The sequence below is a fragment of the Punica granatum genome, chromosome 4 (genome assembly GCF_007655135.1).
Source record: "Punica granatum isolate Tunisia-2019 chromosome 4, ASM765513v2, whole genome shotgun sequence".
NCBI classification, from domain to species: domain Eukaryota; kingdom Viridiplantae; phylum Streptophyta; class Magnoliopsida; order Myrtales; family Lythraceae; genus Punica; species Punica granatum.
In genome coordinates this window covers 11,325,691-11,353,150 of record NC_045130.1, presented here as the reverse complement: position 1 = coordinate 11,353,150, position 27,460 = coordinate 11,325,691, and the positions used below count along the sequence as shown (strand labels likewise).

The following is a 27,460-nucleotide window of genomic DNA, read 5'->3' as shown; positions in this document are numbered from 1 at the left end:
TTGTAAAAATCTCCAGAAGACTGCCAAGTAATCGCTTTCTTGAATAATTGCTTGAAGCTGCTCAAGTGTTTGGCCTCTAGCTCATCCATACAAATGTGTCTACCGCCAAGGGGTCGCACTTCCTCAACTAGAACTAGTCTCCACGGGTCGCCCACACGATCGAACTATGCTCCCGAGCAAAGGTGGAATGACAATGAACTCCACGTGCATGATAATTCACAGATTCAGCCATTCACCCATATATATCACATATATCTATATATATGTTTATATATATATATATATATGCCAATTAGTCCTTCAGATTATTTAACAGTTATAATTAATGCACAATTAATTACAAATTGCAAATAAGTCCCACGACTTGAGTAGTTTCTAAAACCATACGTGAATTATCTCATTTATCTCATAACTTATATTAGTCTCAAAAGAGAAAAATCATAATGCACTTACTAATATATAGACATTTTATATATATGGTAACTTTCATTCAAGAACGTTATTATATCGAATATAATAATTCCTTAAGCAAGTCCACTTGAATATTGGACTTGACTGAGGAATGTGCTAGCATCCCTACAACTACATTGCAAGTCTAATCCGATAATTGATTACTAATTAACTGCCTTAATTGTAATCAATTTTTTTCTTGGCTCAAACACGTTCTATTGTAGGTGAATACCTTGGTTCATCACTAAATGGCAATGAGACTATAATATCAACCACCTTGATATTATTGGAAATTTCTTTCAACAACCAAAAGCACAATTTTCAAAATGCCATTGACTCCCAAAGATCATGAGTGACGCCTAGCAAAATATCATAATAATTCAAATAGTGACGAATGTGCGATTAGAACATTTTGATGAAACTGCGACCATATAGGCCATGCACTCAGGTCCATTCATTATTGATGATCTCAATCTAGTCAGGGTCATGGTTGATGTTAAACTCTATAGTCGTTCATATGGAACCTCTGAGCTTTTGTTCATAGATCAATAGAACTTAAAATAGAAATTCTTTTCTGTTTAAGTCCATCCACCTTGGCTAAGGATCTCCTGATCAAGAATAGAACTCAAACCCATAGGATCTTTTCCTATTTACTTAGGTCAATGAATCCTATCTCGACTAGACACCAACATTCATACACAACTAACTAGGATCACCATCTGCCAGATACCCATACTTAGCAAAGTATATAAGCAGAAACAAATCATAATTATCCATGTATGAGATAATCGTGCCATCTCAGGTCTAAGGACTATATGCACTAATACGGTCTAGATAATATTCATTGACAACAGTAAAGTATCACGTAAATATTATTAACGCGTCACAGTTCGACTCACATATCTCTATAAATGTCCACATATCTGTCTCGATATTAGATACCGAATAGCATGAGAATCACTACTTCATCTTCATTAGTATCTCTATACTAATCTTGGATACAGACAGATGTGACAGTCTATTCGGAATGATAATACCCGGCTGAGATTCCTACGAATGTGAACAACATAAAGAAACCTATACCAGAATACTCCGTCCCTCATATTCTCAAGTATTTGAGAATGAAGCATCTGCCAAATATCTTATGGACTTACTCTATTAAACATAAACTATTTATTAATGACATAATAAATATCATTGCCATAAATAGGAATATCTAATTACATATATCGACTCTATGGCATATATCTAACAATTTGGCCATGATACTTGCCAGGATTAGGGGCCTCTTCAACGGCCCCCACCGAAACGAGGCCATTGGCTTTGTGCATCGTAGGGTTTGGGGCCAGTTGAGGCCCCTATCCCCGACAATGAGAAATCCCATATGTGGATTTGGGATATCTCAATGTCGGAGGTTAAGGCCCCATCAACAGCCTCTAAACCCTGGGACGAGGTCATTGGCGAACCTTGATGGCTAATGGCGCCAACGATCTTGTCCTGGAGGTTGGAGGTTTCCTGCAAGGTCCTCACCTCCGAAAATGAACTTGTTGATCAAAATACTATTCATTTCATTAAATTAAAGAAAATGTCATATAATTTCAATGGAATCTGATTTCAACTTTTAAGTAATGCGACGAAATAAAAAATAACAACTAGATGTATATTTCTTTTCATTCCATTTTATTCTTTGCATCAAACATGACCTAGCTAATACATCTTTAGATACGACCCTTACTAACATTTTACTTTCAAAACCAATCATGTTCTTTCCTACAACTTAGAATTCTTCCTCTCTTGATTTTCATGATGCAATAGCTCACTTTTGCTTTTGCTTGGCGCAGAAAAATTCATCATCAACTCATGCAAGTGTTTTCCTCTTTTCTCTCCTTTTACCCCTTCCTTTCTTGATTCGGATTTAATCAATATTACAAATTACATTTTCTTATGTCCAACGGATTCTAGTTTCCATCCGCGGGAAAAGTGTACAAGGTAATGTGTTCGCATTGTGGCCTTGATTGCAGAAGAAATTTTTTTCCTTATGTCCTTTTGAGTTCTTCAATATTTCCAAAATTCCACTACATATTGATAGATAGTAAACTACAAGGTTGTTACTCAGTAACAAACGTTTGTTACTGAGCTAACTAAGCTCCCCTTACGTGAACTTTACTTGCAATGCTCAAAACTCAAAAGCAAGCACCTAGTGGTGAAGATCAAGCCGGCGCCTAAAAAATTTAGTCTCAGAAAATAATTTGGGAATTCTTATGGATCTTGCCTTAGCTAATAAAAATAATAAAGAGATAATAATAGAAGCAGTACCAGTTCTTCTTGTACACTAATTTTTCTTTTTCATTTATAAATTGGGCTCTGATTTACTCTCTTTGGCTGTTGCAGGGACAAAAAGTCACATTTATGCTCCTAAACAAAGAACTTTCTATTTTGTCCTTTCGATGAACAAAAACATCTTTTTGTTCCGCTATCAACTGATAAACATCGACCCAAAGGTTGAGTGAGATGATATAAAAGTTAATCCAAGCTCCAATTATCAAGTCATATGATAATGAGTAATTATCAGAATTGTTCTTAATTAATTGTAATAGTCTTATTATTTTTTTCCCCATCAGATCATTATGTGATATGATAGTTTAAGATTTTTTCGAATATGACATCATTATACTAAATTAATCACGTATGATCTGTTAAATCCAGAAATACAGTTGCTTTTGGAAATATTGTAATTATTGACATGTCACTAGTGACACGGTATTGTTTTACTCATTTGGTACTTTAGACTGACGTGGATCCACCATATATATATCGAGTCCAAGCGACCTCAACGGATGTCCACTGGGCCACTGGCCATCCACCACCAGTCTTACCGTTGACGGATTTCCATAATTATAATTTTGAAAATTTTCCAAAACATGAGTTTTAGAGGGGAAAAAAGTCCGAAAAGTGGCCTATTTATATTAAAAGAAAACGGGCCAAGCACAACCCTCTCTTCTTTTTCTTTTCTTTTTCTAATTAACACCTTTATTAAGAGTAAAGACGATTTATCAAGCCTGATCTAATTAACGTGGCCAAAAGCCTTTCACTGGACTGTTGAAGAGGCGGAATAAAGAGGTTTTGAGTTTGGTAAAACTCAAATTTAATTTTCATTTATTTAGTTTTAAATTTTTTATTAGATTAATGAGTTTTTTTTATAATCGAAAATGAAAAAATAATTTGAAGTTACCCTGAGAATTATGACTTTAGGGAACAACGCAAATGGCTTAGGAAATTACATACTTCATGCACATGGGCTTTTAAAAGCTGCGCCATTTATTAATTAATTACGAAGAAAGAAAGGAAAAAAAGGGCTGAGCAAACTTCGAAGCTTTTGTAAGCCAAAAAGGCAAAATAAAAAAAGGAATATTTAAATAAAAAAATGTATGTGATATCACAACTTTTTATTTTTATATCTACTTTATCATAACCTTTTAAAATTACACTATATAATACAACGTTTAGACTGCAGTGTCAATTATAACAGGACTTTAAATTTTTCGTAAAAATTAAACGGAAAGCTGATATGGGGCATACGTGAATGAAATAGTGGGCCCAGGCTTTATGCTGAATAACCCAAATTCCAACTCGCTCGGTACTCTTTTACCTACTCGACTCCCTCACTATCAATACCCAAATCTCAATCCTGCTTCTTCATATATAAAATTGCTCTTTCTAAAAATAACCACAATATCAATAGAATGAAAAAAGATAATATATTGAATTTATTGTAGTTCATATAATGAACAATGGATGCAAAATTGTTAGAAAGAAAAGGAATCTAATACCTATCAAATGAAATGAAAATCTTAATTCATTTTCTTATATGGGAACAAAAGAATGAAAAGTGTGAAGAGAAAGACTGGTAAGCTCAAGGGTGAAGAGAGCAAAGAAATGACAAAGCGTTGAACTGAAGAGAAATTTGGTGTTGTAGTGACAACAAATGTATGAAGATGTGGGAATGAGATTCGGGCATTGATGGTGAGGGAGTCAGGTGGGTTAAAAGGCATCGGACAAGTCGAAATATGAGATATTTTGCATGTGGCAAGAGTCTGGGCCCACTATTCATCTACGGGCACACCACAGTAGACTTCTGATTAATTTTTATGGAAAATTTGACGTCTTGACATAATTGGCACTACACCTCAGACGATGTACTATATATTGTAATTTTAAAAGTTTCGATAAAATTGATACAAAAGTAAAATGTTCTGTTATGATTGACACTATACCCTAAACGATGTACCATATAGTGTAATTTTAAAAGGTTGTGATAAAATTCAAATAAAAGTAAAAGGTTATATTATGGCATATATTTTTGTAACGTAAGACCTTCTTCTCTATGACTGAACAAATTTTTCTCTTTCAATTTTTTTGGTTTCTAATCGTAATTAATGTAAAACTTTGGGTTCACGGGATGCATGCTCTTCCTTTACTTTTTACGTGACAGGGATATCCAAGGACTTTTTGGTATTCAAAATTTTTCGAGCACATAAGAGTTTATCACTTTTGTGCTTATCAATCGATTCGAAAATTCACGATACAATTGCTTTTTGATCGTTGTCTTGGCTAGATGACTTACAGTCGAGTCCAGTTAATTGAGCACCATCGTACTCTTGACGTCAACTCAATCCATTCCGGCATTTTTTTTTCTGTTATAAAGAAGGAGTTTCGGCATTTTCAAATCATAATGTTTTTCAAGTTCAAAAGTTACTATATATATATATATATATATATATAAAAGACGAGTTATTACGATATGTTTTTGCTTTTCTATTACCGATTGTGTGTTGTTTTGGCCTGTCCAAGGCTACGTGGCCCATAACATAGAGATTGAAAGGGAAGAACATAAGCAAACGAATGGAAAAGTTGCGTTCCTTTTTACCATCGCAAAATTTCTAATCCCTCCCCTCCTTTAGACTGCCATTGTGGCCCTTTAGTCACCTCAAGTTGTTGAAAGCAGATTCCATCGTGAAATTTCCTTTTCTTCTTCTTTTTTTTCCCTGTTTTTCTCCTTTCTTCCCTCCCTAACACCTTTATTGTCATGTACGTATATATAGATATATCATACATATATATATATATATCACCATCTAAGCATCTTCTAGATATGGAAGCTCTTAAAAGTGGAGCACTTTTCTGTAAACCCCAAAAAAATGGCCCTGCCTTGGAAAGTATAATGATAAGCAACTTTTCATTAAGGAATGGGAGGTGAGCACTTTTGTCTTTGAGAAGCCTCCTAGGAGTGAGGGATTTTAGCTTTGGTTTCTTTTAATATATCTATTTATTTACGTATATATATTTGTATTTATGATTATTATATATATATATATATACATTGGGGATAACAAAGATATCATAAAAACATTTTCAGCTTTTGTCTTCTCCAAAGTTCGAAAATGATGGGGTGGGGCACTAACTAAAGTTTGAATGAAGAGTCATATCCTATCTCAGACTCACATACCCTTTTTTACAACATTTGGCATATTCTCCTATGTCAAATGTGATTAACTTACTTGCAAAATGTGATATAAATATATATATACACATATATATAATAAAAATTTTCCTCAATGTTTCACTGTGTATGCCGGATGGTCTTAAATTGATTTGGTGTGTTCATATGTTTCCCTCTTATGCAGATCGCGGAAAAAACATGTAGAATGGTATAAAATTGAAACTATCCCTTTGAGTATTCTTAGACATGACGGATGCCATGCTCCAACAAGCATGCATATCGGTATACCAAAACGGATAACTGATTGACTCTCTATATTGGATCTCGCAGGTCATTGCTACAACGTACCGAGTTGATACCTTGTTCATATCGATAATGATGGATCATAAAAAAAAAAGTAACTTAAACTAGTAAATATAAAATAATGATAAGAAACAATAGTAACAAAAACAATGATAATGAGATTAATTATATATTAACATATACTGTTAATCCTAGAGATACTGAGTGTGAAGGAAACACGTTGTCAACTCAAACAAGATCAAATTGGTCAACCCCCACCGGATAGAAATTAATTAATGCACTTTAGTTTAATTTCATGGGTCAGTCCAAGAATCATATTCCAACACTTTAATAATGCTATATATATATATATAGATGGTATAGTGTAATGATGCATTTCTCACCTAATGATCAAGAGATCTCACGTTTGATATCCAGTGGAACTACTCGTGTCTCTTTATTAGATATTTATGATTTCTATTTCAATGGATTAGGTTCACGAACGTCTCTTGTAATCGAAAATAATGCTATATAATTAAAGAAATATCGATGGATGAATATATCGTCAATCATTAGTCATACATATCAACTCTTCTTTTTTACAAAATCTTTGAGCAGGTTGCGTATATATCTACAAAGCTTTCATTGAGATTTTTCGGCTGAAAGCTTTGTGAAATTCGAATCTTTTGTTGTTTTTGTATGATTCCCACAATTTTCACGACAACCTGAACCTTTGCTAGAATTCTTTGCTTCCTTAGGGACTAAGAGTTCTCCCTAGATTATTGTTGTGTAAAAAAAAAAAGTATTTAGTGAAATTGCATAAAATATTTTATTTATCATGTCCATGCAAGTTTTCAGTTGCGTTAATTCACGGTGTATTTGTGGCTGTTGAGAATTCGTGTCTTGCCTTTGCCAATAATTCCTAGCATGTGATTTGAACATATATATATATATATATATATATATTTGTTATAAAAGAGGCTCAAGACCTATTACAATAAAAAAAGATCCTAAATAACTAATAAAGTGGCAACGGGGTTGTCCCACTATAGGTATCGAACCTACGATCTCTAAATCAACAGGCGATAGTATGCGCCACTACGTTACACAATCTTTTGAAGATTTGAACATATTATTACGTCCTAATTAATATGATTTGAGCTCAATTATCGAATTTAACATGTGGGTGCCTCCTATCTGGCAGTATCTTCTATAGATTTGGTGATTGAACTCTCTAGGTCGATGGGGTTCAATACAGTACCTAACTATAAGCCCACAATGTTTATACTGTTATTTGTTACATCTTTTATTAGGTTAAATTGCACTGTAATGGAACTAAAACTAAGTGATTCTCGATATAAGTCTCATCAATGGTGCTTTTCATATTTCATTAAAATATGGCTTATGAGTGTGACAAGGGGGAAAAAAAGGCTTATGAGTGTCCATTATAACCCAACAAAAGGAAAAAGAAAAAATACCGATGCAATATATATTATATATATAGTCCAATAAATATTGAATCTCGATCATCTTGCCCTTTGTTACTAAACCAATTTTATCGTGCACCCGCTATCAATCATAGTGTTTTGAAATTTTCAATTGTATGTATCAAGCATCTAGCCATTGGTACTAGAATAGGCTATGTGCGATGGATAAAGAATAACAAACTAATTATACGAGAACAAAACAATGACCCTAAGAGAAGGTGAGACATTGTACACAATACTTGCCCTAAATCGGGAAACAGGAGATCTTACAATCAATTCTCATTAGTAACATGTACTGTGATTTTTTATTTCATCTTCTTTTTTTCATCCCCCACTTAATGCATGCATTTGTAATAGAAAGAAAAGATAAAACAATGATCTAAACATGCACACTGTAAGGCTGTTTTTCATGCTAATTAATTTCATAACCTCTGCCGCCCCTCGGCCTTGGGATAATCTATTGATATTGGACAAACAGAAAGAAAAGAACTATTGGTTTAGGGCAAAAAATCATGTGAACATCCAGGGCAAGCGGACAAAGAAATAAAGTAATTTTAAAAATTAAAAAGAAAAAAAAAATGGTGGTTGGTGATCAGGTGGATAGATTCATATACATGGGTGTGCGTAAGAAAAAAGGGTCGATTTTCGTTTTTTTTGAATATTTACTTAAAATGGCCCATAATTTGCACGTTTTGTCAAATTTATCATATGTTTTTTTTATCAAATCTATCACATGGTTTACTTTTTATATCAAATCTATCCCGGCGTTATCTTTTCCGTCGATATCTAATGGCCGTGCTGAAGTGACGCCTACGTGGTAAGTGTGGCCCACTATCTCTCCACGTGCCACATTAGCACGGCCGTTAGCTGTCAATGGAAAAGATAACGCCGGGATAGATTTGATGCAAAAAGTAAACCATGTGATAGATTTAACAAAAAAATATAGAATATATTTGACAAAACGGACAAATCATGAATCATTTTAGGTAAAAATTCATTTCTTTTTCTATGAAACTTAGAGAGATATTATTACTATTACTAATATATAATAATCAATAAATTTTTAATATAAAATAAATGAAATTTAGAAAAAAAAACGGAAAACTCTTCAAACTATGATACTTTGCTTGTTATTTTCATGATCATCGAAACTCTCATGTTATTCTGTTCCTTTTTTTTTTGTTCCTATTCCTTAGTCTTCCTCATAACAAAAGAATACGAAATTTTTTTATATACAATGTGAATAATATTTACGCATATCTTTCGGTAATTTTATTTTCATAGAGAAAAAATCATTATAATCGCTCCAAAACTCTCAATAATAGTAGGGATTATTTTATACATACATATACATATATATATACACGTCAATATGGCTTATAAGATTATGCAGCCAAAGTGCTTTTTGCACAGAAAATCCTTTCCCTCCATCTCACAAATTACTTTTATAGATGCTTGCCCACCACCACCCATCATATCTTCTCTTCTTCCTCAACTCACCTTCTTTCTTTAAGTTTCCTTCATTGTTTTTTTCTCTTTATAATATATACATAGTTTTCTCTGTGAAGTCATTTTCTTTCTACTTCTTCTTCATGCACACAAAATCTCAGTCTGCTTAGAACCAACGCGTTCTTTGCGTCCCACACAAATATATATATATATATATATATATATATATATATTTCTACCTTTTTGTCCCGCCACCCAACAGAAAACCCTAAAAAAAAAACTATAAAGTAGGCACTCATGGCTTGCCAAAAAGACCAAGCCCCACTTAAAGTAAGGACACTTCTCCCCGATATAACAACTCGACAATCTAATTGGCCGTCTCTCCCTTCATCTTCACGACTCTCCCTCACTTAAAAATCATTATCATATTGACCTGTCGTTATTTTCAAAAGAAGAAAAAAAGAGGGGGGAAAAAAGGAAAAAAGACAAGAAAAAGATAAAAGCTATTGTGTTGACCCGATTTACAAGCTTGAAAAATATTATAACACTTTCTGTAAATTCTCAAAAGTATGGCGCAGGGACAAAAATCCATTCATGCATGGCTCCTCTTCATTATGATCACAGTTGAATTAATATTGGAAGTTGGACTTTTATTGAATACTAGACGAGCTACCACCGCATATGTGCGCAGCCTAGAATGGTTGTGACAATTAATAATTTACTAATACAATTCTATAAAAATGACTTTTACCTTCGTTACTGTTCATATTAAACATTTTGGACGACTAGTATTACATCTTTCATGAAAATTTAATATTTTCGTGCAAGTGCCTCAACCAATATGTAAATCACCAAGCAAAATATTAACAATTTAATAGATTTATTATATTAATCTTTTCGTCTTCCATATTGTAAATAATCTTGGTTTTATGCAAGCGATGTTGCTACATAATATTGTGCCATTTGGGACATGGCTATTATCGGTCAGACGAATGGTGATCACGCAAGGAAAAGCCTCTTTCATCCTATGTGGCGCTTCCCAATGCTTTAACCTGACTTTTAGTATTTTATATAGATATAAATCCTTTATGAGGTCAGGCCCGCTTAGTGGCGCTTCCGAAGCCCTTCTTCGCACACAGCATGACCTGATTTAGAGGAAATAACACAAACACTTTGGGCTCACAGATGGGGGCCCATTGGGCTGCAATTATTGGTCCGTGCGTCTGGATAGGATGGGGCTCCAAGCCATAGAATTGCTCAAGAGTGAAATAATTGGCAAGGAGTCAACTTGTCATGCATATTGATTCTTCAATTTTTCTGATAAATCTTCTACATCAACAGGGAGTTGCTTCTTGCTCTTGGCTCCTAGCTCGACCATGTATTTGAATCATAATTTTTCATATTGCATTCTCTCTTGCTTGCGAGAAGGAACATTATGCATTGTTAGAACAACCGGTGTGTACTGATAGATATGAATGTGTTTGCCCACACAGATTATGTACATATATTAATTGGGGTGTTTATATTTACCGAAAGAAGAAAGGGTGTTTCTCTTTTTTATGTTACATAAAAACTCAATACGTACACTGGGTCGAAGTTCCTATTTATCTTGGAAATATGGTTAACTGCTCATTAACATTATTATTTGCATGTCTATCATATATACATATGGAGTCTGCGAAAATATGATTATACGAGACATTCTTTTGGTTATCGGTCAGGATGATGTGTATATCTATATATATCTGAACATTTCTCTTTTTCCAAGTCAATTCGAGCCGGCAATTGATGCGAAACTTAACATTAGTCATTGAAATTAATTTTAGCATACTTCCAATAGACTTGTACTCAAATTTCCAAAGAAAATGAGTAGGTATGCACCAATTGGATCGCGACATATCCCCCAAAACACGAAAAGACTCTATCGTGAATGAGTTTGTGTTCCTTTTGCCCTTTAATTTCCTTTTGTCCCATACTCTTCTCCATCTCTCATCCTCTCCAGCCCCTTTTAAGTTTTAATAGCATCCAATATTGTCTTCTCAAACGAGGCAACCATTCACTCCTCTCTCATGTCCCTTTCATGACTTCTCTTTTTCTTCTCATCCATTGTCGTCGAAATTAAAAAGTCATTTTTCCTGTGTGATTCAAAACAAATTATTAGTGCTCTGATTTTTTTTCCAGCCATAGAGATAAAGGCATTTGTCTTATTTGGGCTCCATGCCATCGGCCTTTCCTTCCCATCGGAACATGAATTTTCTTGACATCTTCCCCCCCCCCCCCCCCCCCCCCCCCCGTCAGCGTCGACTAATTCGCAAAACCTTCCTAATACACATGATTTCACCAAGTTAACGCGTTATCATAAATTGGGACTGCGTATTATTAGAATTGAATAATATTTGGGAAAATACACTGTGAGAATCATATGGCTTAAAATCATCGTATGGTTAGGTGTCAACACAAAAGAGAGAACTGAGAAGGACAGTTTCCCCTAAATTCCGACTTTTCCAAATCGAGCAAAAAAGTTGCATCACCAATTGGCAATTGCCCTTACGTATCAACTACATATTGTTGCATGCATGATGAACGACAGGGTATATATATATAATTGTTATCAAGACGACAACCTTTCCTTGCTGCCACGTTCACATACCGCTGCTATCCAACTTGATGACACACACACATGAATGGAAAACCGCCAGAAACTTAATTTAGAAAAATAAAAATAATAATAATAATAATAATAAAAGAAAAATAATGAAAAAGGACTAAAAATCAGGGGAGGAGAAGAGAAGAGGAAGCAAAAGAGATAAACTTGGGTCGACAAAGCCCACGTGAAGCGTAAAGAACTCTAATTTGGAGCTTATTCTGTCCATTGTGATTTTTTGCCTCGACATATAATAATTGGCAGCTCCATTGCTTTCTATCTCTCTTTCCTTCCTTTGTCTTTTTATACTTTGTATATTTATTATTTACAATTTTTTCTTTTTCTTATTAAATGGCTCGTTCCTATACCACTTTTTTTCTCCATTAAAATCTATTGGTAATTTAATTACACAAACGTAATTTTTCTTCCCATTTTGTTTACGTGAGGATTTGAAATCAAAACATAAAATTTCCGATATATATATATATATATATTTATATATATTTATAATTTTCTTCCTTCGGTTAGATTACATTACCGACTATTTGTTATGATTTTATAGGCGAGACATTATTTAATTTAATATGGATATTTCAATTCTTGAAAAATGGAATTGGAAGAAATCTCTGACGATTGGCAGGGCTTTTCCGAGCCGTTGCTTTGCTGGACGGTTCTGTCTTATTATAACGCTCTCTCTCTCTCTCTCTCTCTCTCTCTCTCTCTCTCTCTCTCACTGTGTCTCAATACAGGTGATTGATGAATGTCAAAACATATATAAATCGTTTTCAACTGATAATTGATTATATAGCCCTTTGGTCGGTCAACTCCCAAGGCTTAACAGAAATTATTAACGTGCGGCAGAAATAAATGAAAATCATCTATCAGAGAAGAAAAAATTTCATTCATGTAATAGTAATGCCCCTGGCCCCCTAGAACGTACACAAAAAGTCCAAATCTACATATATATTACAAAAGTTAAGGCCACACGTCGGAACACGTCACGTAGTAGAGAGTAAAATCCTCGTTGCATAATCCTTCAAGTCACAACTAGTAATGAAATGGCAAATGACATGATATCTAATCTCAACATCTCTTTTAGAAGTCGAAAAGACAAATCACGAAATACCATAAGTTACATAGTTATAATTTACATTTATAATGAGTTATATATAATGATTATTATTATTTTTGGATGTTATGATTCGTGATTCTCATAGAAGGTATAAATCCAAATGATATTATAAGTTGTTACATAGACTTCAGTAAATATAATAAATCTACAAGTTGATTTAACCTTTTTAATGTAAATTTTCACAATAGCATTTCCAATAATTTTCTAAAGTAAGATTATTGAGGAGGTGGCTTACAGATTTTCAATCCCATTGCCGTCGATGAAACCAAGACTATTTAAGAAGTCATTATAGTATTTTTAGAAACTCAGCGAGTCCACGCCATAATTTTAACTTGAGAGTACGTGGCGTTTTCCGTAGTTATCATTAGAATTTTATAGTCGTATGTTAGGACCAACTATGGAAATAATGGAAATGTTTGTTTGTTGAATCGATTACTTTATAAGATAGTATTTTTCATAACTTAGTTGTGAAAGTCATAGACTTCTTTATATATAATCTTAATTAAATAATCTCATCAATGTACAAGTCTAGAGAGACATGGAGAAAACTCTCTACCCTAATTTGAGCTTCATGAGAAGGAAAAGAAAAAACTCTCTATCCAATAATAATAATTTATCCTTTTTGAGTTGAGATCACTAGATATTATATAATTTATTTTTATAGAGATAAGATATGGGTCCCATAATTGGAATATCCGTTGTAATCTAACAATTTCATGTGTTTCAAATGTAAAATTTTTGACAACCACACTTTTAAAATTTTAACTTAGGAAAATGATTACAATGGTTAGCTTTAAACAAAATACCATAAAATACGATGTAAAAGTTCGAACTTTGTAATGTAAAGTGGGACATTGAATCAAACGGGCCTTAACTGAAATTTCTTTGTCTATAGACCAAGAAAAAAAAAATTTCATTCCTGGGTTATACTAATTTATTTTAATTTACACGAGACTTGCCACTGTATATATAAGCAATCCCCTTAAGCAGGTACAATTACTTTAAGTGAATATATATATATATATATATATATTGCATGTAAGTGTATCCATGATCATGGTCCATGATCATTTTTTTTTTACGAATCATGGTCCATGATCATAGTTCAGGTTCTGCATTGAGTATTTTTAATTAATCCTAGATATTAGTTTCTTTTTTTTTTCTTCTGTTGTATGCATTTATTAGCGGTATTCTTTTTATATGTACGGCTGGCTCCCCATTATATAGATTAGTTAAGAGGATCGCTAAGCTTGCGCTCGGTTTTAGAGTTGGATCATGATCCAACTCAATTTGATTTTTTATAATGATGGCAAGTATTGATGCATATATAGATTGGTGAAAAGATATGAAAGTATGAGTGAAAAATCGTGTAAAAAGATATATATGCATATATAAATGTGAAAGTAGGTGGAGAATTTGTTATTAAATAGAGAAAAAAAAATAAAATTGTAATGATTGTAGTTAGGAAAGAATAGAGTTGAATTGAGCATAGTAAAATTTTTTATTCAAAAAACAAAAAGCCAAATTTTCTTTGGGCAGTCGTGAAGATACTAATAATAATAAAGAATTGACATGGGGAATGAGAAAGCAGTTTATCTTTCGAAATATAAATTCTATTCCACCCTACTCCACTCCATTATTCTCTCGACTCAACAATATAATCATTAATTTTTTGGGGTATTTACTTAAAATGACCCATGATTTGTCCGTTTTTTCAAATCTATCATATGTTTTTTTTGTCAAATATATCTCATGGTTTACTTTTTACATCAAATCTATCACGGCGTTATCTTTTCCGTCGACATCTAACAGACGTGCTGACGTGGCGCCTACGTGGCAAGTGTGGCCCACTATCTCTCCACGGGCCACGTTAGCACGGCCGTTAGATGTCGACGAAAAAGATAACGCCGGGATGGATTTGATGCAAAAAATAAACCATGGGATAGATTTGACAAAAAAAACATATGATAGATTTAACAAAACGGACAAACCATGAGCCATTTTAGGTAAAAATCCCTATTTTTCTTGTCTTTTTGTCTTATCTAATTATAAATTCCATTCGGTATTTTTCCTAAGTATTATTACAATTAATTTTTAATAATAAATTTTTCATTTACTTTTACATATATATATATTTTTTATCTTTTTTCATTTAATAATAAATTGTAACTCATACTTTCTCTTAACTATTATTATGATTAATTTTTTAATAATAAAATTTTAAAACTATTTCGTCATAAATGAGCGAAATAAAATAGAGTAGAATCCTAACTCCGAAACTTAATGAAGCCTGTTGAGTGGAAGGTGCCATGATGAATTAGTCCATCTCGAATAGAATTCTAGAGACATAAAGTGAGGCTCTTATGTTGCGTTTGTGAAATTTCTATTGGAGGATGTTTTAATTTGTAGGATGATGTTTTTCTTTTTTTAACATTAAAGAGAGTAGCGACCAATGTCGGCTGGTTCAAGTGAATTAGCATTCCTTTTCTTTTAAGCAATGTCTCGTTACGAGTTTTGTGAATAAGAAAAACAAAATCACAATTGAAAGAATTTTACTCTTTAATTGGTTGAGTAACTCAAACTCAAATTATTTGGGACTCACTAACTTTTTTTTTGTGCACTCTGATATCCGAAAGCCCAATGAACTCAAACTAATCCAATCGAGTTAGATCGTCCTACAAAGGATAAAACTCTCCAAGTATGAACTTTTTTCATTCACAAAACTCAAACCCAAGACCTACAGAACAAACGTTGAACCAACACACATTGATAGAGACTTATTGACTTTCGAATACTTGGTCGTGAACAATATATGTATATATATATACATATATGATGGCCTTGTTCTATTTTCTAATTACTTTTCAATCAAGCCTTAAAATCGTAAGTTTTCATAAAAAGTGAATATATTAGTTAAGAAATAGCGCTATACATAATCTATGGACGTTTATTCAAGTAAAATTACAGGCTTAATATACATTCCAAATAATATCCTATAAAGTAAACTAAATATCTTTTTTCTTCATATAGTTTTCAGATGTCGATTTTGTAGTGAAAAAATAAGGTTACATAAAGCTATAGGTTAATTCCACAATTTGTGAAAATATATATATATATATATATATATATTTTATAAAATAGCCATAATAGCCTTTGATCTATTTTCTAATTACTTTTCAATTAAAATCGTAAGTTTTCATGAAAATAAATATAGTAATTCAAAAATAGCTCTATATATCTATATATATATTTTTTATATAAACTTGACTACACCATAATAAATATGGGTAAAATTATAAATCTCTATGTAATTAATTCTAATAAACATTATTTCTTATATATTCTTTCAATAATAAATAACTTAATATATATATATATATAACCTTCTTATCTATATATTATATAAACTTGATTACGCCATAATAAATGGGGGTAAAATTGTAATCTCCATGTAATTAATTCAAATAAACATTATTTCTGATATATGCTTTCAATAATAAATAACTTAATATATATATATACTTCTTAACTATTAAATAGGTGTAGAGTCGTAAATATATTATGGTCCATTTATGAAATAATTTGAATTAATTAATAATAATTCATAAATAAATTAGAAATAGAAAATATACGTATATTATTAATTAAAGTAAGGCATAAATTTTACATATTTAACGTTGGTTATAATCAATAAATATATATCTCATACAAAATTTATGATTAAAAATATGGTGAAAAATATCACTTCTCTCAATTGACGAATTAACATAAAGTTTACTCACCTACTACTAATATCATATCACGTATGTAATGTTTAGCATAAAATTTATATACCTATTCCTAATACAATATCACCGATGTATATAAATCTCAATATAAATATATGCTTTTATAAGAACGTGACAAAAAGATCATATAAAAAATTATCTGTATAAAGTTCACTTCATCCAATTAATAGGGCTAAAAATATGTAATTTTCTTAATTAATCCTCAATTGAATTTAGGGTAAATGGCCTAAAAAAACACGTACTTTTCAAAAGTTCCAAAATCCAGCACGAACTTTAAAAATTTTCTATAAAAGCACAACTTTTCAAAACTGATCAAAATCTAGCACGCCGTTAACATCCGTCCATGGAATGCCGTGAAATGCTTACGTGGTCGTTAATTGCTATCCAGCTGGCCGTTATCTTCCATGTGTATGCACTCCATTGGCGGGCCTATTTTCCTTTTCCCTTCAACCCATCCCCTGTTCTTTCTCTTCCCCTATCCCGTTCTTTCTCGTCCTCTATCGTCGCCGCCAATACCACTGCTACAACCACTCCCTCAACCCCTGGGACGTCGAAGAGACTTCTCCCTTATGCTTCCCCTTCTTCGAGATGCCACCTCCTACAGCTCCCATTTGCCCCGGCATCATCCAATTCCATCCCTTGTTCCTTACAGGACTTGTTCTTCTCTGATTTTCCGTGAACTCAATGACCCAACAAGAAATGTAAACCGGGGACCTCATATTTCGGTTCAACTATCTCGGACTCCTCCAAGATGGTCGAGATTGTCTCAAAGGATTCTTCATCTTCATTCATCCTCTGCTTCTTTCTCTCGAGACTATAAACACCACTTCAGCTCCCTCTCGTCCACTCATAACCACCATTACCATTTTCCTTTTCCTTCCTTGCTCTTCCCTAATTCCAAGCGGCTATTTTCGCTACCTTCTAAGCCTCTCCTGCCTATGTTTCCTTCCATCATCGCCACCTCCATTCATCATCTCCTTCTATCCTTCTCCTTCTTCCACTTCCATAGACCTTCCTTGAACTACCATCAACTCGACTTCTCTCCTTCCTTCATTGTTCCTGCTGATGTGTTATCCCTCTTCCTTCCCTAGCTACTAATGCACGCCCTTCAGAGTTGTTGCTGCTTTGCTTCCCCTCCCTGAGCTCCTGGAGTTATAGTCGTTGTTGTTTGCTTCTCTTCTAGTCCCTATTGTTGTTGTGTTGTTGTTGTTGTTCCGTGTTGCTGCTGCTGCTGGTGTTCCAAGCCCCTCCCTATTCTCTGTTGTTGTTGCTGGTAGTGCTTTAAGCCTCTCTGCTTGCTACTGTCTAGCCCCTTGCGAGCTTCCCCTAAACTAGTGCAGCTGTTGCTCGAGTCTTCTCCATGAACTCGAGTTCATTGTAATTGCTTTCTCGAAGTTGCTCAAGCCTACAGTGGCGGTGATTTGGCGGAGGATGCCGGAGTGGTGGTGACGGTGGTGTTGGCAGCAGCAATGGGGGATGAGAAAAAACACGAGAGTGGAAGTGAAAGAACAGGGGATGAATTGAAAGGAAAAGGAAAATAGGCCCCCCAATGGGGTGCATACACGTGGAAGATAACGGCCAGTTAGACAGAAATTAATGGCCACGTAAGTATTTCACGACATTCCATGAATGGATGTTAACGACATGCTAGGTTTTGATCAGTTTTGAAACGTTTTGATGAAATGATTTTAGAATCATGATTTTGATTTTAACTCTACCCACTACACAACAAAAACACACGTTTCCCAAGTCAAATTTATAATACCATCTCATTTGTCTTTTTCCACAATCAAAATCAAAATTACTGTAACTCTGAAATCAAACGCCCCCTTAAAGTTCGTGCTAGATTTGGAAACTTTTGAAAAGTACGTGTTTTTTTAAGCTATTTACCCTTGACTTTATAATTATAATAATTAGAAATAAGTAAATTTGAAGCTATTAAACATTTAAAAGAGCTTTTCTTTTAATTTTTTATTAAATAATTTAAAGTACAAATAAAAAATGGTCACAAAATGTAGGGCTAATGACAAAAAAAAAGTAAGCACTTTGACCTATTTTTTAAAATTTTGGCATGAACTTTATTTTTGGCATAAAAGGCACAAACTTTATATTTTCATCACGTTAGACAATTGCGACATTTTCTATTCATTTCGCCGACGTGACGGAAAATGACTTATACGTGACAAATATGTCACGCCACATCAACAAAAATAATTATTTTTTTTAAAGAAAGGCTTTAATCAGAAAAAGGGTAGGGGATCCCAGCCAGCCACTGCCCACCGCCAGCCACCTCCCTCTCGTGGGGTCATCGGCGACCCCAATTGGGAATGGGAGAGGTAGTCGAGATCAAGACCCATCCACCAGAATCAAAAGAATCCCTAAATCAATAAATTGGGCGCTCTCCTGATTCCGGCGGGTGGGGTCTTGATCCCAGCCACCCCTCTAATTAGGGTCGCTGACGACTCCAATCAGGGGGCAATGGTTGACGGTAGGAGGTCGGGGACCCCACCATTTCTCTAATCAAAGCCTTTATCTTTTTTTTAATAATTTTTTTAAAAAATTATTTATTTTTGCTAACGTGATGTGATGTTGTTTGCCACGCAGGTACCGTTTTTCGCCATGTCAGCAAAATGGGTGGAAAATGTCACAAATACCTAAAGTGACAATAAAATTAAAGTTCATGCCTTTTTCTACGAAAAAATAAAGTTTGTGCCAAAATTAAAAAATGAATCAAAGTTTATGCCTTTCTAGTCATTAACCCTAAAATGTTACAATAAATCATTAAAAAGATCTACATTAATATCTTTAAAACAAAAGCATATCCTATAGGATAAAAATTCTTTAGTCATAAAACAAAAGCAGGAATAAAAAATTGTCATATGCCAAAAAAAATTATAAATTAAAAAGGTCTATTTAATATTTTTGAAATAAAAGACCATCATATCATATATATGTCCAACTAGTAGGTATTAATAGATGTGAAATTTCAATTATCAATTAAAATTTAGAATATTGATATTTTGAAATACTCAAAATTAAATTAGAAGTCAGATCAATTCAATTTAATTATCATTAGGACTTAAAATTTTTAAAATTTCCTGCAATATATTATACATAAATATTATCTTCCTATCAATATTAGTCCAACATAAATTTTATAATCAATACAGTCAATAAAAAGAATAGTAAATTTTGCGACAACTAAAATTAATGTTATCATTATGATCATTAAATTCTAAATTGTTTTAATTGCATGAAAATCTATGTATTAGTTGGATTTGGGGCTGAGGTGCTCATTGTCCAGAGGCATGTTGAGAGGCTATTTTGTAACATTTTATATGATTTCTTGGCTTGAGTATTCTTATTTATTGAGAAAAATTCATGTGACACCTTATTTCTTTTAATCTATTTATATTTCTAATTATAATTTTACTTCTTTTCAATTTTTAAGTATAATTTCCATTGGCATATTCCACGAGAGTATACATCGGAGAAAGCAGTTCATCAAGCGCATTATGAATCAAGGGTTCCAAGCTACTATTCGAATCGTGTAATTTCTCCCATGTTGAAGTTTGCTTATGCATAATCTTATCATTTTTTGAACTTTACGAATTTTTATTTTTTTTATAATTTCTCACTAAAAATATCTAAATAATATTACAAATTTATTCGGAATACAGGATTACTGAACAATTTTATTCTTTATATATATTTTTCATGTCTCTCGAATAATTTTTTGTAGTAAAAAATTTGAAATTTGCAATATTAAAATTAATAGAGTAAAAACAATATATATGTGATATATTTTATACATAGTCCATATTAACCATTATCATTGAATTTAATCTAATTCTATAGATACATATATTTAAATTTCTATGTATTATGAATTTTTATTTGTAAAATATGTGTAACACAATGGCCTAAAAACCTAGTAAATCTAAGAATGACACTCATTCGAGTAAAATTACAGGCTTAATATACATTCCAAATAATATCTATGATGTCGATTTTGTTGTAAAAAAAGCAGGTTACATGAGGCTATAACTTAATTCCACAGTTTCTTAAGATACAGGCGTTATAATTATGAATCAATTATAACAATCAATGAATTGTCTTTAATCTAGAATAAGAAATGACTATAAATTAGTTCAATTGTTGAATAATACTCTAATATATTATTAAATTATTATATAAGTAAAATTGACTCCTATAGTAATAAATACTCTCTCATTAATAAAAGAAAATTATTAAAATATTATATGATAAAAATTAAGATAATTGAGTCAATCAAGTGAAGCCCAACTATGAAAATCCGATATCTTCTCGACTTAATAAAAAAGGCTCAATTTAATTTGTGACAATCAAGTATACTAATAAATAATACATATTCAATTAGATGTTAACCTAATTTTGTTATAATAAGGGTAAAATTATTATAATATGTGAACTTATAAAATAAAAACTAAATATTCAAAATAAGAATGTCATAAAATTTTATATATTAAAAAATGCATAACCAATCTTATGTAAATATATATATATATATAATTTGTATATAATACAATGCTTATATAAATATATAATGCGTTGAAACTATTAATTAAAAATATTTATTGAAAATTGAATTAACTTTGAGCATAATTTATTGTGCTAAAAAGCAAATATATTTTTAAAAATCAGAATAATTGTTATAAGAAAGGATGTGTCTGTGTTTTAAAATGAATATTTATATAAAAATACAAATGATATAAACAATACAAAAGAATAAATACATCGTATATAGAATTTTGAAAAAATGATCCTTTTCCAAAGCCTGTTTGAGTTGAGTCCATAGAGAGCCTTTGAGAGCAACCAAAAAAATTCTGGATGAAAAAAAATTAGAACAAAATGCTATTAACTGATAAAAAATAAAAACAAGGATGTTGTAAACGATGTTTTACCTGATAAATTTACATTAACAATTAATTAAAAGATATGATGCATATCAATTGAAATAATTAATTTAAAATTATCATTATAATAACTAGCTTACTCTAAATTTTATTAAAAATATATTATTTGAATATTAAAATTAATAATTAATAATTATTATCGTTTTCTATAGAGAAATTGATGTTTCAAATTGCAACTAATTAAGACAAAACTTATATATAATTTTATGAACACGAACCCGCGCATTAATTAGTTTCTATTAGTTTTTGCTGACGGACCATGATAATGGGGTTTCTTCCTATATAATTCAGAAAATTTTAAATGGTTATTCCTCATAATAATGTGGTGATGAAGAATCAATAAGATTATTTCAATTAAGAATAATCACCACAATTAATTGAGTGATTAGCATTGATTATTTTATTTATTGTAACTTAATTAGTACTTTGTTACACCACGTGGCGAGATAAGATCATCGAAGAATCTCTCATATAATCCAGAATCGGGACTTCCAAATATCTGCTACATAAGAGAGGCAGCAATACGAAGCCGCCCAACTTCCCAACCTTCGGCCATCTAGGAAAGGTTCTGTATATAGCCACTTACTATATGTTCATCGTCTGACATTTTCAGGATTAAATACACTCAAAACGGGGAAGATTATGCAAACATGCCATTGGAAATGCATTATTTTATTGAGGATTCTCAATTTGTAGATCTGGTTTTTAAAAAGAGAGTCCATATCTCTGCTGCTGCTAAGCCCCAAACACCATCCTCTCACGATACCTTCACTCTCCAAGCAGGCAAAAATGCATATGACATTTTTATTTAACCGATCCGGAACTCACATGAAATATCTATTATATTAATCCAGTTAGGGCAGATAACAAGAAAAGCAGAGATCAATATTCAGTTTTCTGTAAAACAGTTTTCTTTTTGGGGAAAACTCGAGAATAAGGAGGCTCCAAACATAGACACCGAGAATATAATTTTCCATTCTAATTGGATAACTGAAGACAATTCCCTTGGAACACTTGTTTGACCTCCAAAGCTGTATTCAAATGGTCCTTTATCTCCCTGAGAAGTTGTTAATGCCTAATTCCATGTAAAATATAGGTATTACCTCGGTAAGTTAATGTCTTGTCCTCAGCTCCCACACACCATAGATGTCCTTGAAGCTCCAAACTTCCCTTCATTCCCGCTGTTTCCCAGACAAACTTGAAGAGCCCAAGCATTTTATCCAACTGCTTGACTCCACTCCAAAGGTTAGCTGCCTCTTCCGATGTTAATATTTTCCCCATATGCAGGCAAACACTACTCCCATCAGTGGGCCCAAGAATTCCTCCACAAAGATCGACCCCAGTACTTCCAACACGCCCATAGAGATAGTAGAATAGAAGGGTAAACAGGCAAGGAGATGAGTGGCCCAATGCCTTTGAGAGCTTCTTTTGCAGTAGGATTTCCTGGTGCCGAGAGTCTCTGTATCCAATATTTCTGTCTACTGAGACATCCTTGATCTGATACAACCCTTCCTTCATCTCGTTGAGCTTTCTAACATGGAGCAAAAGTCCCTTCTCTTCGCCCAAGCACTTGATCAGGTCATTGAACATCTCAAGGACATCCTCCCACTTATACAAGTTAGGTGCCTCTAGACTCTTTGTTGGTCCGAGTTTCATCCACGAAGGGGAGTCAGGGTCAGAGGAAATAACAGTCTTGTCCAAGAACTTTACACACGAAGAAACAATCTGCTGGCCCAAGCTAGTAGCTCTGTTGGAACATTGGCGATTGAAATAGTCTAAATCATACTTTAATCCGTTTAGTATCTCCATGATTGCGCCCGTCCATATTTTTTGCTGTGTGACCTGAGGGCTAATTTTTTGTTTCACCAATTTCCTCTGTTGAGCTGAAAGTCTGAGAAGATCACTTACTTGGGTCAGAGAGTTTATAATAACGGGCTGGTTTTCACTTAATTGACTGAAACAAACAGAGGAAGCAGAACTAGATACCACAGAGGAGGCCATGGAGCTTCTCTTCAGTTTTTGCTGGATTGATGGAGACCCAATGAAGGCCCTGACGAGAGATTTGAATGCATTCATCTTGCACACAGTGAGATCATCGACAACAATCGATTCATCTTTGATATTCATTAGCCTACCATCAACTTCGTCCAAGCCCTTCAACAAACGGCTCAGTTTTACCATCTTTGGGTATGCCTTCTCATACCATTCAGCAGGGAGAACTGCTCCATGGGGTTCTTCAACACTGTGATACAGCATCACATTTAGCAATCCACCTATCCGACTTTTCATATACTCTTTGAAATAAAGCTTGTGTACTACTCGCCTGTACATCCTTATTAATCAGCATCATCCGACTCCACCTAAAACCATCTAAAAGTGCATTCTTTCGAAACGTCCTAATAAGATACTTCGAGTGGTTTCACGCCATAAATAAACTCAATTCCTCGAACTCATGAACGAAACCTGTAGCATCACAGTAAGATGAAATCAAACAGTTATTTCATAGCATAAAAACCACCCCTTTGTGGTCTTTAAAGACATCAAATATGTGGGATACTATCTCCGCTCTCGATGCAACAAGCACCTAGACTAAGGTGTCATCCGTGGGGCAATTAAGCACATCCATATAATGATACAATCCAAAAAGTCTCTGCATTGTCTAACACCCCCAGTGGAGTATTCGACTGGTTGAGAACATAACGGTCTCGACTTTTGGCACATTTGAGCAACTGACTCTGTTCACGCAGGTTAAAAGATAAGCAGGTTTACTCAGACAAATCATCGAACAGGTGTTGGTTGATAGCATTCAACATTAACGTCCTAAGCTAGTAATTGAGTCAAGTTAAACCACAAGAACTTGTTGAGACCAATATGTTCCAGATAAGGCAGCAGCGTCATGGTAATATCATACCAAGAGCAAACAAAAGAAAATTCACGGAATATGCTGAAATATCAACACAAATCACTACTCGACCAGCCAAACAATATATATGGATTCTATAAGAGAACATATCGAGCAGACTGATATAAATTCATTGACAATATGCATGTCACTGAGAGTGGGTCAGTTTGCGATAAAAGTAAGTTCAGACAGACAAGCATTAAGCTCATTCATGTTATCACCTTCTCTATGACTCAAAGCAGGAAATGAGGATTCAATCAATCAGAACAGCTGTGTTCAGCTGGAAGATCGAACGATCAGCAACAACAATCAGCTCTCTTCAGCAGAAATCAGCTCTATCCGACCAGGCGGCAGCCGAACAGCAGCTAGTATCAGAGATAATGAGGTGCTACATACCTGCGGCCTTGCCCCTCAGAAACCCGAAATGGGCTCGCATGGCAGTGAGCTGCGGCGGCTACTAGAGCCACCTCCGTCAGCCGAAGCCTCCTGCTTCCTCTGCGTCTTCTGTCCTTCGTTGGATGGCCGGTGGGGATGGTGGCGGCGACGATCGTGGCCGGCGGGTGTTGTGGTTTTTGTCCTTTTTGGCTGCTGACGACTTCCCCTTTGTGGCCGTCTGGGGTGGGTCCCGTTAAATCAGCAAGGGCTAGAGGGGGAAATTGAGACCGGCAATACATGTGGAACAGCGAACAAGTTGCCGGTCTTCTCGTCACCCCCAAAAAAAAAAAAAAAAAAACCTCGATTATATGCGGATTAAATTGCATTCCTCCTAAATACGATATTATTAAATTGTATTTCGTCAACTAGACGTAATTTACGATACATGATTTTGACAAGTTGGAACTTTCATATTTAGTATATATATATATATAGATACTATGAATGATAAATAAATGTTAATACTTTTTTATTATTAATAAAAAAAATTATGTGGAAAAGAGGGATGCATGCGGTTAATCTAAAGGCAGGATAGGGAGAGAAAAAGTGGGAAAAGACAGAGAGCATAGAGGGCGAAAGTCGTGGAGAAAATATGGGGTAATTAATCATGTACATACATAGATTGATATGGAAGTACTCTTTCAATGGTTCATTTCTCAATCAAATCAGCTTATCACTTGGTAATGCGGCCGGAATCCTGATCGAGCAAGTAAGGCTTGAACTTGGATTTGAAAAGTAAAGACTCATCCCCGAGTACAAACCTTCCTTTAATCGGCTTCCTACTGCAGTCCATCTGACAGGGGGCTTTCTATATCACCCTCATGCCCTTTATGTCTGGTACTTGAGGAAACTGCTCTGCATATCTTATGAGATTGCCCAATTGAAAGACAATTCTGGACTTCTTTGGGAACCCCATCATCGCAAGAGGGAACTTTTTCCCTCCCCTTAATGATTGGTTTCGCACTAATTGTGAAACTTATGAGCTGCACACTTTACATGCTCCTTGGAGCATTATATTTCCCTATGGTCTTTGGATATTATGGAAGCAAAGGGATAGATTTGTGTTTGAGGGGGTCTCCCATAACCCAAAAGCCTACCATCCTTGTCTCATCAATGCTGTTGAGTTTTTCTCCTCCTTGGGACCGTCCCTTCCAGTAAAGAGAACAAAAGCTAACGTCAATTGGTCCCCCACCACCTCTTGGATGGGGCCAAACTTAATATCGACGGATCAGCACTGGGGTCCCCAGGCTTGGCAGGAGGGGGAGGTGTGTTGTGCAACCATCTAGGAGGGTGGACTAGAGGCTTCAGTTATCCTCTTGGCACCTCTTATAGCTATATGGCAGAGTGTTGGGCCTTACGAGATGGGCTCCTCATGGCTCGAGAAATAAGCATTCATTCCCTAATTGTGGAGTTGGATGCCCAGGTTATCGTCGATCTAATTTCAGGCAACTCACGTGATAATCTTGCAGGATGCTCATACAGCTCTTCGCAAATTTTAGGATTCACCACATATATCGAGAAGCTAACATGGTGGCTGACAGATTGGCGAAGCTCGCTATGGGGAACCCTTCTCAACCTCGGGACATTATGTACTTTGACACCCCTCCTCGTGAGGTAGCAGATCTTTTATTAGCTTATACGTTGGGCACCTCTTAGACAAGAGACATTTGTAATAACTCCAGCTCTAATGCTGGTGTAGACACTGGTTGATATTTTTATATACTATCATCTCCTTTTTTAAAAAAATAAAATTAATCATGTATATTACAATCATAGTCCCATTTTTTTTTGGCTGAATTCATAATTGTTATTAGTTAGAAACATTATGCTAAGGGTATTTTGAGAAATTAAAAATTATACTATTAGCCCTTTCAATATAATAATAACTAGTCTACTTCCCGTAAGTTGCACCGGCTTATTTTTATTTATGTAGCATTGTACTTATTCATCTATAATATCAAAATTTGATATTAGTTTTATATTTATTAATTCATTTCAATATTCTAACATGGTCATTAAGTTTATGTATAAAATGAAGGGTAAATTACAAAAAAAAAAACCCAAGTTTTGTAAAATGTCTCAATTTTGTTCTAAATTTTGTTTTGTAACAAAAAAAAATTATAAGTTTTCTAAAATGTCTAAAAAATGACCTCCGTTATAACTTCCGTCAATTTTTGCTGTTGATGGTGGGTCCCTTTAACAGTCCACGTAGGTCACACGTAGGCTAGTGGGTCCCTTTAACAGTCCACGTAGGTCACACGTAGGCAAAAATTGACGGAAGTTATAACGGAGGTAATTTTTGAGACATTTTAGAAAATTTATGGTTTTTTTTGTTACAAAACAAAATTTAGGACAAAACTGAGACATTTTACAAAACTTGAGTTTTTTTTTGTAATTTGCCCTAAAATGAAATATATCATTCTAATAAAATTGAAA

At 33.8% G+C, this 27,460-nt stretch overlaps 1 protein-coding gene across 3 annotated transcripts; it reads right to left on the bottom strand.

The window, feature by feature from the left end:
* Positions 1-22,511: 22,511 nt before the first annotated feature.
* LOC116205915 lies at positions 22,512-25,923 on the bottom strand. 3 transcript variants are annotated; one of them, XM_031538612.1, is made up of 3 exons: positions 25,786-25,923; positions 24,986-25,288; positions 22,512-24,150 (listed from the first exon to the last, which is right to left on the bottom strand). In XM_031538612.1, the coding sequence occupies exon 3, from the start codon at positions 24,016-24,018 to the stop codon at positions 22,756-22,758; it is 1,263 nt and encodes a 420-aa protein (XP_031394472.1). In that variant the 5' UTR covers positions 24,019-24,150; positions 24,986-25,288; positions 25,786-25,923; the 3' UTR covers positions 22,512-22,755. The 3 variants fall into 3 exon arrangements, with proteins under 3 accessions (XP_031394472.1, XP_031394473.1, XP_031394471.1); XM_031538613.1 differs by lacking the exon at positions 25,786-25,923 and having other exon boundaries at positions 22,512-23,929; positions 24,011-24,150; positions 24,986-25,310; XM_031538611.1 differs by lacking the exon at positions 25,786-25,923 and having other exon boundaries at positions 24,986-25,309.
* Between the last annotated feature and the right edge of the window lie 1,537 nt (positions 25,924-27,460).